Here is a 15426-nt window from a genome sequence, read left to right as displayed (position 1 = left end):
ACTGATCTCCTTTAGGATGGACTGGTTGGATCTCCTTGCAGTCCAAGGGACTCTCAAGAGTCTTCTCCAACACCACAGTTCAAAAGCATCAGTTCTTCTGTGCTCAGCTTTCTTCATCGTCCAACTCTCACATCCATACATGACCACTGGAAAAACCATAGCCTTGACTAGACGGACCTTTGTTGGCAAAGTAATGTCTCTGCTTTTAAATAGGCTATCTAGGTTGGTCATAACCTTCCTTCCAAGGAGTAAGCGTCTTTTAATTTCATGGCTGCAGTCACCATCAGCAGTGATTTTGGAGCCAAAAAAAATAAAGTCTGACACTGTTTCCACTGTTTCCCCATCTATTTGCCATGAAGTGATGGGACCAGATGCCATGATCTTAGTTTTCTGAACGTTGAGCTTTAATATGGGTATGAAATGAATACACACTTTATTTTACTTACAGTGTTCAAAAGAGAAGTCCAACGAATCAATATATTTGTAGATGAGGAGTATTAAAATGAATATGTAAATGGAGTCAAAACAGTTTGTTCCATAGTGGAGAGGGAGGTCATTGAACCTCTGCTGGTCATGCAGATATAGATTAAGATCAGTCTGCATTGCTATCTTATCTACAGCTTGTACATGTCTGACTCTTTGTAACCCTATGGACTGTAGCCCACCAGGCTCCTCTGTCCTTGGGATTCTCCAGGCAAGGATACTGGAGTGGGTTGCCATGCCCTCCTCCAAGGGATCTTCCCGACCCAGGGATCAAACCTGTGTCTCTTTACCACTGAGCCACCTGCAAAGCCCAAACCTGTAAAACAGCTTACACATAATCAGAATCCAGTATCCCAGAGGGGTGTCCTTGACAATATATACTTTTCCATTGGAAGCACACATTTTCTCCTACACTTTGAACAGATTATCGAAAAAGTCTGAAAGTCTTCCAAGTATTCATTTTAAATTTAGAGTCTTCAGTTTTAAAAAGTAGCTCCTTCATGACTAGATTTTGAAAGCAGACATTTTAAACGTGTTTGTATCAGTTGAGGATCAGTCATAGACCCAGGGATAGGTCTCTAGTTTATTTTTTTGAACAGGGTTACTTGTTAGAAAGTTCCAGAGGAGTAGCCCTTGCAGTTTACTTAGGTTACACTTCTGGGCACGTGTTCAGTATTTCTCATCTCTAATAGCTGTGTGATTGTTATTGAAGGGAAGAGATTTCTGTAACTAGTTATAATTTGGAAAGTCCAGCCATCTTAACTCTGACAGAAGTAGGTGATAATCCTATTAGTAAAAGAAGTATGGGAAGGGAGAAACCTAGATGACTTACTTCCCCAGTTGCTCAGGGAAGTCAAGAATTCTTTTTGTGCGAAGAATGTGGGATTATTCCCACTAGACCTTGCTTATTATACAAGGGGTCCTTTCCGGTCTTAAGAGGATAACGAACTTCTTTTGTACTTTGACAGGTAACTTTGTGTACACGTGCACAGTAAGTCATTTAGCTACTGACTGTAAGAGACTCTGGGAGTTCATTGCAGATTTGGCAACATTACGTGCTCAAATTTGCGGAGTGCTTTCCCCCCACATCTGCCCTACTTCCCTCAGCCCGAGATCGTATTTACCAAGAAAACGCAGGTGGCTCAGTGGTAAAGAATCTGCTTGCCAATACAGAAGACATGGGAGATGCCAGTTCAATTCCTGGGTCAGAAAGATCCTCTGGAGTAGGAAATGGCAACCTGCTCCAGTATTCTTGCATGGAAAATCCCATGGACAGAGGAGTCTGGAGGGCTACAGTACATGGGGTTGAAAAGACTCGGACATGACTGAGTGACTGAGCGTGCACTGTATCCCTCAGTCTGTCCTTTTGCTTGTTGAACTTAGTTTTATGTATTTCAGTGTTCTCTGCTGGGTTGAAGCTCCCCATAATGTCTTTTTTGATATGTTTCAGAAGAGCGGTGCTCAGAGTTGACAGTTGACAGAATCAGCATGTGTCTTCACTGGATGCCTGCTCCTGACCACAGATAAATGAATAAAAAGTTTTCAACGACCATTTGACAGTCTTTGGGGCTGCCAGCTTTTAGGAGCTTGGATTTTCTGTGAATGCACTTTTAACAACTCTGTTGCATTGCATGGCTGTCTCCTCTCTGAGGCCAAGATTGTGTCCCAGTGATGGTTGAGGTACTTTGCCCAAATAATCCAGTAGTGTAGGGCAATCAGTCTTGTCAGGCCTGTAAACTAGTACTAAGAATGTATATCTGACTGTTGAGGCCTGACTGGAAGAGAAAATGTGGACAGTTAAGCGTTTTGAGATGAACTTCTCAGATACTGGATCATTTGACTTACATCACGGAATTTTAGGGGAAGTATATGGTTTGTTCTTTACCTCCTAAGAAATGATGACTCATTCTCTTCAAAACGTTTCTGTATCACATGGTCACCCCTGGTTGGTTGGAATGGGTGTTTGGTTTATTGCTCAATTTCTTTAATGACTCAAGGGAGTTTTCCCTTCGGGCTTGTGATCTGTTTTTGCTGATAAACTTTAATGCCTTTTGAGGCTCTTAAAGACAATAATGTTTTCTTACTTGTTTACTTTGTACTTTGAAGTTCTGCAGGATGTAATCTGAAGGAGAATCAGATTCAGTAACTTTTTTCCTCCTATTTTTAGAGTAGAAGTAAAGTAAGAATAAGCTCTTAACTCTTTGGCTTTCTTCTCTATTTTAATTTCACGCCCTTATTGCAGTCTCAGTCACTAGAGTATGATTTGCTTTTAAGACACTCAGGCAGTGGGTGGACTGGATAAAATAGGTTTTTCTTTTCCTCAACAGCCCATTCCTGCTTTAAAGCTCAGACTTCTGGCTCTTATGGAAAAACTATTGAGTGTTGAGTTGTGCGCTTTTACTAGAGGATGTTGATTATTAGTATCTAATAATTAGATTAGATCATTAGTATCTAGCCAAAGAATAAATATTAGCCATGAGCAGTGAATTGATGTGGCTGGGCCCCAGCTTTAACACTTCCGGTTAAGCTTGGTGGATGTCTTTTATCCCCATCTAGTAATATGTTCTGGAGAAGGAAATGGCAACCCACTCCAGTACTCTTGTCCGGAGAACCCCATGGACAGAGGAGCCTGGTGGGCTACAGTCCATGGGGTTGCCAAGAGTCAGACACAACTGAGCGACTAAGCACAGTAATATGTTAACTCAATTGCTGAGTATTTCTTTTATCAAAGTAGGGGATGGGGAGAGAAGGGGCCGTGTTACGGTGTAGAGAAAGGGTTCCTAACCAAGTGAGGATGTCACCGTCACCTGGGGGACATTTTCCAAAATATATATTTCTGGGCTCCACTCCGTATGTACAATCCTCCAGGGTGGATTGTTCTGAGAAAAGCTCCTTGGATGATTTTGGTGCCTTCTACTGGTTAAAAGTAATAATAACAATCCTTTCCCTGTAATGGAAAGGATTATTATTAAGGAAAGAAGCATCATCCCTTGTGGGTCTGGAAATACCTTCCTTGAGTGGTAGTCATTTTTAGAATGCTTCTTCTGGTCTAAGTTGTTAATTAAGAAATTTAATGGGGAAAAAATATCACTGCATAATTGAGAAGTTGATTAAGTGCAGTACTGTCTCTCAGAGAAGTTTTTTGGGGGGAGAGGGGGAAAGAAGATGTGGATGGTGCCATTATACAAAGTTTGCTTACAGAGTCATGTTCTCTTGAAGGGATTCAAGGACTGAAAAAGGTTAGTATCATTGGGGAGATCTGTAGGTCAGTGCTGATAGGAAAGTAATTTGTGATGGAAGAATTCTGAGTTTCCTGGACTTAGGTGGACTCTGTCACATCATAGTCCTGACCTCGTGAAAATGTTAAAAAAATAAACCCTAAGTATAAAAAGCACTGAGATTGTGTTGAGTGGAACCTTAGTGTTAATTCCTGTGTTGTTACACAACCACATTCTAAATTTAAGGAAGCCAGGAGGGAAATCACTCTTAAGACACTGGTTTTAAACCTGAAGGTCATGATCCATTTAGAGGGATGCAGAATCAATTCAGTGGGCCAAGCCTTTAAAAAGAAGGAAGAAACAGAAAAGAAATGTAAGTCTGTCACTAGTAATAAGGCATAAAGTATTTTGGAAATCTTTGTTTTGTTTTTATATCTTCTGTTGCTGTATATGCTAGTTTGTGCTGTAAAATACATTTCTGTGGAACTGCATTGGGAAAGTTTGAAACTCAGTCTAAAAAGTAACAGGCCCCAAATTTACTAGATTTGTAGACTGCTTCTATTGTGTTGACAAAAGTGTCTTGCTCCCTTGAAATGACATGGGGTGTGAAAGAGTTCAGTATTAGAACTCTACCAAGCTCACAGACACCCCAGCAGTTGCCTTTTGTTTAATAATGATTAGGATTATTGAATAAACCTTTAGATTGGAAATGGGATAAATAAAAAGAGGAAGTCTGGTTACTTTATCATTATTTGACAGCTTCTTAAAGTGCTTCATGTTTGAATCTTCACACTAAAGTTGATCTTTTTTCCGTTAATATTATACTTTTAAAAGATTTATGGTATTCTTCACTATCATTTTATATACATTCATTGGGCAAAATGTTTTGGTTTTTTCCTCTAGAAGAATACATTTTCAGTTTTCTAACAAAGTGTGAAGGAGAGAATGCTTTTTTGGTGGAAGTTTCACCAATACCAAGGAGATCCTTGCTTAATAGATCACACCCGCACCCACCCACAGACACATACACACAGACACTATTTAGTGAATATTTTGGGTCCCTTCTAGATAAAGAAATAGAGGCACAGACAGGTGAAATAATTTGCCTGGAGTTGTACAATAAGCTAGTGGCCTTTGTAGATGACCATTCATAGCTCTTGTATTTCCAGAGACACAGTGTAGAGATTAAGTTGGAATAAACAGAAGCCTCTGTAGTTGTGTGTTACCGTATATCTAAGGTATATTCTACCCAGAGCATAAATTATGGAAAGAAAATTCTTGGAATGGCACTGGATTGTGATGTGTTTAGTACTCCTCTGCCTGTGACACTGAGAAAGAAGGATTGAAAGAGGACTGAATACTGTCAGGAGGCTTGGGTTCCTAGTCTCTGCTGTAACTCAAGCCCATCTGGATGAGCTTAGGCACCTTGTTCTACTTCGGGGCCTCTGTAAAATGAAAACATGGGTTTGGTCTCTGAAGTTCTCTTCAGCATTTAGATTGCATGCTTCCCCAGGGCTGGTTTATTGCATCAGAATCCAGCCTGGGGTTGGTGCTGTTTGCAAGGCCCGGAGGAACTGCCTCCTCCTTTTTCCCAAGGAGATAGCAAACATTACCCCCACAGAGCCCTTTCATGCAGTGAGCTGTCAGTGTTGGAGGTGCTTCTTCGTTGAGGACTGAGCCTAGGTTGTTTGTGGTGACCTAAAAGGACCTTGGAGTGAGGCCAGGAGATGTAATTTCTATGACCAACTAGTTACCTATTCAGAAAACTTGATAGGACCCATCCAAGTACAGTAGCATTCTATCACTGGAATAAGAGAATATAGAAATACATCTCCTTAAGAGGTGTTTCTCTGTACTTAAGGAGATGTAGTCAAAGACTTCAAATTCACAGATTCCCATTATCAGAGTAATTACAAAGAAAATATATTTCTGCTGAATATAATTTTGTAAACGTTAGCAAGGAATGCCTTTGTATTTTAATAGGCTCTTAACGATGGAATTATTAATAGTCTGCATTTGCTGATCCTTTGCTCTTTCCCTAATACTAGTTATGTTACTTTTTTGTTCAGTCAGTGCTGTGATAACATCCACAGTTATCTTCTGACGTTGGTAACCTCTTATTTTATGGGTGAACTAGGAACCAGAATCACCAGAGGAAAAACTGATCTGAAAAGCTGGAATGATGGTTCTCCCATCATCCCATTCATACACGCTATTTAACCATTTGGTTTTATCACAGCTTTAACACTAGAAGATGCTCTGTAATAATCGAAATTATGACATACCTTCGATGATGATAGACTCCTCTGATCTTTCTCAGGTCTCAACTAGCACTGCCACTGCTGTGCAGGATTGATTGTTGATAGCAACAGTGGGCTCTAGGGAATGGCCACCAAGAACTGTGGGGAGGGGGTTGCAGATAAGCTGTGTTTCTGTGGATAGCCCTCTGGGGACCCAGGACTTGCCCAGTGCTAATTACTGTATACCACAGCCTAACTGCTAAGGGCATAAATGTTTTCAGCAAACATGAGTTGAGCTACCCATCCTCCTTCTAAGCTTTCATGCTACTACTAGAACATCGCGTGTAAATTGCCAACAGGAATGTAAACCAGCAGCATTGTCTTTTTCTCACAATCTCCTCCACCATCTTCAGCTTCCCTCCCTTTTCTTGGCTACCTCAGTTAATGCTGTTGCTGCTTACCCAGTCTCTCAAACATGAATTTGAGAATCTGGAATTATCTATATGCTTCCCACTCCATAATTCCTATGTCTAACTAGTTACCAAACCGCGTTTGTTCTACCTCTAAAATTGTTTTTCAAATTGTGCTGTTTTTTTTGGCCCCGATATATAGCTCTTAAGGTCAAACCCAATTTATTCTGTTTTGGACTATTTCAGCAATCCTCTTAACTAAAGCCTTTTGTCTCTAATCTCTGTCCTGTTCCTATTCCTTTCCCGTGAAGTTATCTTTAAAAAATTGCTCTCTTGATTAATAACCCATGCATTTTGTTTTGTTTTTAATTGTTCTTCAGTTTGCTTTTTTCTTAAACTTTACACTGTGTTCCAGAAAATTTTCATTGTGGTTCATTTAAATCTGTCTTCTTTTTAATGCTGCTAAGTATGGGTATGTAAAATGTATATATTATACTTTATTTAACCGTTTCTCTATCAGTAGATGTGCTTATGTTTATTTATATTTTTTTCTTTTGCTGTCACAAAGTGTATGTCCTTGAACATGTACATAGATACAAACAGATAGATACCAAAAATTGGAATTACTGAGTCAAAGTGAATGTACATTTAAAATGTTAGTAGATACTGACAAATCACTTACAAAAGTACCTGTCAATTTATACTTCCAATCTCTGTGCTTTTTTTTTTTTTTTAAAGACCATTTTAAATCTGGACCTAGTGTACTTCTAGCCTCGGTTCTCTTGTAACTTGATGTGTTCCCTCATTTACTTGGTCTCTGTCAGCCACTGTCCAAGCCTTTGTTCAGTACAGACTGCCAGGAACCATGCTATGTGTTGAGGATGAATTCTGGAGAAGACAGATACGGTTTCTGCCCTCACCTTGTGTGTGCTCTTACTGCACAGAGCTTTTTGCCATTCCCAGACTCCTTTATGCATTTGCAGCTGTTATGCTCTCTTCTGGGTATGAGTTTGTTTGTTTTTTTTTCTGCCTAGAGACTTTTCTTTGGTCATTCTATAGATTTTATCCTCTGTCTTCCTCATCTCCCCACAGGTAGAGGTAGGTAGGCCTTTCTTAGTGATCTCTCTTAGCATCCTTTTTATAGTGTTTATCCTGAATAGTTCTGATTACTCAGTTACATATGCGTGTGCCCATGTGTGTCTGCGTGTGTATGTATGGGCCTCTGTCATTAGATTGTAAGCTCAGTAAGGGCAAGAACTTACATTGTTTACCTTGATGTTCCCCTAGCTTAATGCCTTAAACACTGGAGAAGCTTCATAAATGTTGAGAAAGGGAATGAATGGCAAACTAAAGATGAACTTATTTTGTCTGGGGCACTCGGGGGGCTTGTGAATATGGCTGGAATCTGGTCAGTCTTCGGGGACCCAACCGTGCAGGGAGATGAGGATCATGAGTCGACTGCACGCACATTGTCATAAGCTCTGTGTTGAGGCCCAAGTGAATGCTTGACAAGATATTGACTCTAATGAGTTGGGTATTCTAGTGACTTTTCAGAGCAGAGGATTTTTTTTCTTGCTTGTGCTAGCTATTGTGAGTGATTCACATCATAAGATACAGTTCCTTGCCTTAAGAGTTTTTGTCAAATGGGGCCTTAGAGCAGAGATGGGTGGACTATGGCCTATGGGCCAAACCTTGCCTGCTGCCTGTTTTTGTATTGCCTGTGAGCTAAGAATGATACTTTAATTTTGCAACTGTTTTTATAAAAAGAGTATTTTGTGATTGTGAAATTATATGAAATTCAAGTTTTAGCATCTGGAATTAAATTTTGTTGGAACACAGCTCCCTTCAGGTCTATACCCTCTGTTTTGTGGCTGTGTTTGCTGCGGCCGCAGAGCTGAGTAGTTGTGACACAGACTGTTTGGCCCATAGTACCTAAAATATTTACCCTGTGGCCTTTTACGGAAATAGTCTGCTGCCTTTTGGGTTGTGTTGTTGTTCAGTTGCCCAGTCGTGTCTGACTCTCTGTGACCCCATGGACTGCAGCACGTCAGGCCTTCCTGTCCTTCACCATCTCCTGGAGTTTGCCCAGGTTCATGCTCATTTCATCGGTGATGCTATCCAGCCATCTCATCCTCTGATGTCGTCTTCTCCTGCCCTCAATCTTTCCCAGCATCGGGGACTTCTCCAATGAGTTTTCTGTTTGCCTTTGGGTTAAAGAATGGGAAAGATTCAAATAAAGAAGAGAAGAAGAGAAAGACATATTGAGAGGATTAGTTTAAGTTAAGATAATGGGATGGGTACTTCCTGGTGGTCCAGTGATTAAGAATCCACCTTCCTATGCAGGGAATGTGGGTTCAATCCCTGGTCAGGGAACTAAGATACCACATGCTGTGGGGCAGTTAAGACCACGTGCCACAACTGTAGAAAGCCTGTGCCACTGCAGCGACCCAGTGCAGCCAACAAAAAGATAGTAGGACAGTAAATCCTGCAGTCTTCTAGAAGTTTTAGAGCTGAAATGATGACCCAGCTTAACCTTTTGTTTTATAGACAGAGGATCAAAAACTTTGTCAAAGTCCACATGTCTGTTAAGGGGCAGTGTCCACTGCAGTTCCTGGAGCAGAAGCTTTGCAGACTTTAGAGGATGATAAGATTACTGCTGGGGTAGGGCCACATCATGAATGGCCTTGCCCTTGAAAAAATAAGGGTTGAAGAACAAACTAAGAACAGACTTCCTTTCTCTCTCTGAAAGTAATATTTTTTTTCTTTTGTATTTCTAGAAGGCCTTTGAGCCGTACTTCGAGATTTTGGAAGTATATTCCACAAAGGCCAAGAACTACGTGAACGGGCACTGCACCAAGTATGAGCCCTGGCAGCTGATTGCATGGAGTGTCGTGTGGACTCTGCTGATAGTCTGGTTGTATGAGTTTGTCTTCCAGCCAGAGAGTAAGTATACTGCCCCCCTCTGTAAAGGTACAGTGGGGTTAACACCCCACTGCTTTGGAACTCGGGGCTAATGGATTGGGCTAACTTCTTGCCTGGTTGGTTTGGTTCTGATCTTTAAAATGTTTAGATAGAAAGGGCATTGCCTTCTGACTGGTAAAGTTTTAATAGGACTCTTGTGTGACTGTAACAGTTTATGTTGATTTTTCTAGATTTGCAATTTACATTAAAACCCCTGAGAGATTAGTCATCATAAGGATCCAAAGTGTGGCTCAAACCCTCTTCACTTTTACTTTCTTGCCTAGAACATAATTGTGTCACCCAGAGTTCTCCAAGCATGGATTTATTGCTTTCATTATAGGCTTTTTTTCCAATAAAGATTATGTGAAATTGGAACAGCACCCATGCAGTGACCACTGGAATGTCTGCTGTGTGTTAGGCACTGCCATGCTCTAGAGATATCTATACAGTACAAGTAATACAGGGTCCCTGTCCTCTTGGAATTGAACCTCTGCTGTCGGGAGATAGTACACTTTGAGCTTCCTGGGTAGGGACTCCAGGAGCCAGACTGATGGGAAGAGAAGGCCACTCCTCAGTGAGTGTGGAAACTGAGAAGTTTTTTAGTGATCAGTTTGTCCATCTTCCATCCTTCCTAAGACCCTGCTCATGTTCCCTGCACCCCCACCCTCACCCCCCTACCACCTGGTTGTGTGTTACCTCCTTATGAATTCTTCTCCCCTGTGGGCTGTGGGGTAAGTCAATGGTGGGAGAGGTGACGGGTGTTCTGTACACGCCCCTGCACCCTTTCCTCACCCATAGTAGGGTATCTGAGTTAGTAACATTGATGAGACTTGCTTATCATTTCTCATCTGTTTAAAATTTCCGTTAAACTGTTTGCTTCCCTGATGACATCTATTTGAAGGGGCTCTTCAACTGGTATTTTTTTCTTCTTTCCCTAGGAAAGTCAGTTTAGAGGCCAGATTCTGTTTTATCCCTTTACCGTGAAGATTAGCCATCCATCTGGTAACACTCTGCCACATTGCCAAGTTATAGCAGAGTTAGCATTGCATTTAATTAAAGTAGAGATGAAATGTCCTCGGTTTCTGCTCCTTATTCCTTTGCTGGGAAGCATTTGATTCAGTGCTGCCCACCATCCTGTCTGATTCCAGAGGGCTCTAAGGAGTAGCAGTTCTTGCTTTTTTTATTGTGATGAAACATACAGAACATAAAATGTATCATTTTACCCATTTTTAAGTGGAAAGTTGTGACATTAAGAACATTTACATTGTTATGGAGCCATCACCACCATCCATCTCTAGAGCTTTCTCATAATTGTAGGCTCTGTGCCCATTAAACTTGAACTTCCCACTACTTTCTCTCCTCAGCCCCTGGCATTCACCATTCTGTGTGCTTTTCCTTTTAAAGTGGTGCATTTGTAAATCTGAACTACAGTCAGAGACCTTGAGGTTTATATTTCTTCAATATGCTGGGTATTAGCTTTAGGTATTTCCTTGTATTTTCCATTGTGTAGCCCACGGTGCCTGTGTCCATTTTGTTCAACCCATAGTAGAAGTTCAGCCATCCGAGGTCCTGGTTCTTACTTACCTGCCTTTAGTGTTCAGAAATCAATGTGCTAGCTCCGAGTACGCCATGAGAAAACTAATACTTAACAGTGTGTTAATGGTATGTGCCATCTAAATCTTTGTGAACTCCAAGCCATTGCATGGTTTTTAGTAACATTTTTTCTTACTATAAAAGCAGTACATTTTCATTGTATAAAATCAGGCAATATGGTAAACCATAAGAATAAAATTAAAATCTTGTTACCTAGAGATAACCACTGTTTATGTATCTGTATGTTTGTCTATGGCTTCCCAGGTGGCTTAGTGGTAAAGAATCTGCCTGCCAGTACAGAAGACACAGGAGATGTGGGTTCGATCCCTGGGTTGGGAAGATCTTCTGGAGTAGGAAATGGCAACCTGCTCCAGTATTCTTGCTTAGAAAATTCCATGGACAGAAAAGCCTGCAGGCTACAGTCCATGGTTGCAAATAGTTGGACACGACTGAGCAACTGATCATGCACACACCCATCTCTTTCTATATCTGAATCATACAAAATTAATTTCATAGGTCAAAATTGCTGAATATTGGCAATTTCATATTGCTTAAATACACAACACACTTTTTATTTTATGACTTCCAACTTGAACTTTAGACACAGATAGAAATGTCTTCCCTCCAGAGATCAGGTAATTTTGATAGAATTGCCAATTTTTTCAGCACCTTGCTCACGTAGAAGTATTCTGTGTATTAGTGAGCATCGAGTTCCTTTTGGTATATTGCCCTAGAGGAGTCTAAAGTCTGGCTAGTGATAAATTTTGCTGATCTTCAAATTCTGGGTACCCTTCTGAGGGAGAGAGGGCAATTGTGGAACACAGGATGGACACAGGTAGATAAGAACTGGACGCGGCAGGAGGGTAGGGCAGGGTTGGCAGTCTTCTAAGGCGTGATCTCTTTTTTACTTCTCCTGTGTGGTTATCAGCTCACATCCTTCCTCACTGATGTTGGTTTTACCTGTGGTATTGTCTGTAGTTCATCAGTAGAAATCAGAGTTCTGTGGTGGGAGGAGGTTTCTATCCATGGCACCTTGGGCAGTGCCCTTAAACCTGTTAGCCTGTTTCCTCGCAGTGAAATGGGCATACTCATACTGCTTTACCCAGTCAGAGAGTGCTGTGAGGCTTGAGTGGCATCACTGGTGTGAAAGGGATTTGTAAACTAAAAAGAGCCCTGCATTGTTGTTCTTACACTGGCATTTCCTATTTTATTACCTTAAAACATTCTCGTTACTTTTCTTTTTGACCTCTGGGAATTTTTACTTTTTTAAAAAATTAACTCTTATTGCAGTATAGTTGCTTTACAATGTTGTGTTACTTGCTACTGTACAGCAGATCACTCTGCTATTCGTATACATGTTTGTTTTGATTTCCTTTCCATTTAGGTCACACAAAGCTACACAGTCGGTTCTCATTAGTTACCTGTTCTATACATAGCAGTGTACCTTCTGTTAGTCCCACTCTCCCAATTCTTGACTTTTACTTTGGAGATAATCTTTTTAGGTCTCAACCACATGGTCTTTTCATTCTTAATTTCTCTGTCTCTGATCTGTATTATGTTCTTTTTATTCTGTACCATGTTATCTCACAGATTTCACAAAATTATGTGTTCTCCTCCACCCAGTCACATTAATGTACTTTTAGACACCTGATTCAGTTTGCTGATTGTTAGACTTCTTTCTACCTCATTAATTAATTGCTTCATCCATTAAAATAAGGAGTAGTTCTGAATCTTTACAGCTTTAACACTGTTAGAAATAATCAAATAACAAGCAGCTGAACCATCTAACACTAAATGCTGCTTGTTTGATGGACTGTTGTGGTGACATTTAAAAATACACTTTGGATGAATTTTTAATAATGTAGAAATTCTGTAAATGAGAAGAGAATACAATATTTTGTGTACCATAAGATTTCAGGACTGAAAGGAAATACTCTAAAATTTAAGCAAAAAGTAACTGGTTGCAGCCCTTTGTCTTAGTCAGCCTGTGTCTTAGATACCTGGTTTTGTCCCAGACATTTACAGAGTGTTAACCTCAGTGCTAGGCACTTAGGGATGCAACCTAGAGAAAAACTACTAGTAAAGATGCATAGCATCATTTAATAAATACCCATAGATGGTGCAGACACCTTCTTTGGTTGTTGAAAGCTACTTTTGGGCAAGGAAATTGGATTACCCAGATCTCCTAGGAAAGCAGCAAAGTTCATTCAGTTCATATCTTGTATCCTTGCAGAAAGCGTAGGTCTAGATTCCTTTGAAACTCATTTGGGATAACTGAAAATTCTTTTGTGCATGTGAAGCAGTGTAGAGTCCTGGGAGTCTAGGACTAGAAAAACAGAGACTTCATTTAAATCCTTGCCTCATCACTGATATGATCCTCGGCCTTGAGCAAGTTATTAATGGTTTGATCCTCAGCTGCCCTTGGATAGTAGGTAGTGCCTTCTATGCCAGCCTCAAAATCTTGCAGTTGGAGTCAGTTGAGATACACTGAACGTGAATTCATTAAAAGGCATGACTGTGTGTTTAGATGCCGTGTATTTATAATAATTGTAATTTACAGGATCAGAATATCAGATTTGTCCTATGTACTGCCCAACAGAATGAAGTCTGATTGGTGTCCATGATATCTGAAAGCCTTTTTAGGTCCAGAAAATGTTGTTGGGATATATGTTGAATGAGAGACTAGAGCACAGATTCTGAGAAGATGCATGGGTTGGTCATTTGTTTTGAGGCAGGGGAGAGAAATGTTGGGCACCTGGAAACCTTGGGAAGGTAAGGAGCTCTGCGGTACACTTGGCCCAGCAGTTCTGTTTCTGGGAACTTATCCTATAGATATGCTCTCCTGTGTGCAGTACAGCATGTGTTAACAACGCTAAGCTATTTCAGCGTGGTTTGTAACAGCAGACATCAGAAACAACCTAAGTTTCCATCAGGAAAGGGCAGGTTAAATAAACTAAGGTACATCCATCTAATGGAATACTCTACAGTTGTAAGAATGCATTAGGGAGCACTGGTCTTTAAAAGACTGCTGCTGAGTAGAAGAGCAGGTCTAGTGCAGTGCTGGAGTATGCTACCCTTTGTATAAAAGAGACAGACAAGAACAAGTCTTCACTCTTGCTTGTATGTGCATATAGAAACTCGAGAAGGGTATCTAGAAACTAGTAGTAGTAATATTAACCTGGGGTTAGGATGAGGGTCTGGGGGATAGATGAGAGTGTATGTGTGTGTGTTTATTTTTTTGAACCATGTTATATTACTTGTTCAAAAGTTAAAAGTTTTTTTTGTTTTCTGTTTTCTTTTTTAAAGAAGCTACCTTTGTAATCTGAAGGCAAGTGTGATTACAGAGGACATGCTGAATATTGAATAGTTCATACATTATGACTGTCAGGTCATAATCCATGGGAATTTCAATAGAACCATTTGTCTCTTAGGTTTATGGTCAAGATTTAAGAAGAGATGTTTTAAGCTTATCCGGAAGATGCCTATCATTGGTCGTCAGGTAAGCAGAATCATTTTACTTTTCCCTACTGCTTCCCTCCCCCATGATCATCACACCTCTTTCTAGGAGTTCAAGGGGGATGGGTGCATTTTGTCCCCCACCTCCAAGAAACGTTTGACCACGTGTGGAGGCATTTTTGGATATCAGAAGAGGAGGTGGGTGCTCTGGGCATTGAGCGGACAGGGGCGAGGGATGCTGCTAAACATCCTCCAGTGCGCAGGGCAGGCCATGCAGCAGAGACCCGTCAGACTCAACACCAGAAGTGCCACGACTGAGGAGCATGACATCACTCTTTCTCCACCATATTTGACCAGAGGAGAAAGGAGATGTCTATTCAGGAAAAATTTGAAATTAGACAACCTGACAGAAGTGACAGGAAGCTTTGGAACAATATTTGGTGGTGGTTTAGGTGCTGAGTCATGTCCAACTCTTGTGACCCCATGGACTGTAGCCTGTCCATGGGGATTCTCCAGGCAAGAATGCTGGAGTGGGTTGCCAGTTACTTCTCCAGGGGATCTTCCTGACCCAGGAATCGAACCCGGGTCTCCTGCATTGCAGGCAGATACTTTACCAACTAAGCTACGAGGTAAGCGGAGCAATATTTGGCTGAGCTGAATTTAGATACTTAGCAGGGATTGAGTGCTTACATGGTTCAGGGTCAGCAGGCTTTCTCTCTAACGGGCTGGATATGAAGCATTTTAGGTGTGCATCTGTCAGAGCTTTTCAGCTCTGTCCCCGTGGAGGGAAAGCAGCACTAGAACAATGGGTGGAGGAGTAGGCCTGTGTTGCAGCAAGAATCTCTTCATAGCCATGGTCCACACTTGGCCTGTAGTGTGATTAGGCCTGTAGTTTGCTGATCCCAGATTCAGAAACTTAGAGAGCAGAGCTGTTCTCTTACTCTTTGTTCATATCTGTAGTCTAGTCTGTTCCCTTCATTGGCTCCTCTCTGACCTCACCCACGCTCAGGATGAGACAGTTGCCTCTACCTTCCCATGGGTTCTTTATCACAGATGAAGACAAAC

General features: G+C 41.0%; 1 protein-coding gene across 36 annotated transcripts in view; it reads left to right on the top strand.

Moving 5' to 3' along the window:
* The window catches only part of SGPL1 (sphingosine-1-phosphate lyase 1), a 129980-nt gene that overhangs the window by 33556 nt on the left and 80998 nt on the right, over positions 1 to 15426 (top strand). For 32 of the 36 annotated variants that reach the window (XR_014076225.1, XR_014076210.1, XM_081567902.1 and 29 more), the window contains 2 exons: positions 9129 to 9294; positions 14337 to 14404. Coding sequence is in view for 34 of the 36 variants with exons in the window: in XM_081567902.1 (XP_081424028.1) it covers positions 9129 to 9294; positions 14337 to 14404 (234 nt within the window). In the remaining 2 variants the exon portion in view is untranslated. The remainder of the gene's footprint in view (positions 1 to 9128; positions 9295 to 14336; positions 14405 to 15426) is intronic. The other 4 variants (XM_081567843.1, XM_081567853.1, XM_081567765.1 and 1 more) reach the window with 1 other exon arrangement.

Source organism: Giraffa tippelskirchi, chromosome 2 (assembly GCF_054371585.1).
Source record: "Giraffa tippelskirchi isolate mGirTip1 chromosome 2, T2T-mGirTip1v1.2.pri, whole genome shotgun sequence".
Taxonomy (NCBI): Eukaryota; Metazoa; Chordata; class Mammalia; order Artiodactyla; family Giraffidae; genus Giraffa; species Giraffa tippelskirchi.
This window is presented reverse-complemented; position numbering and strand designations above follow the sequence as displayed.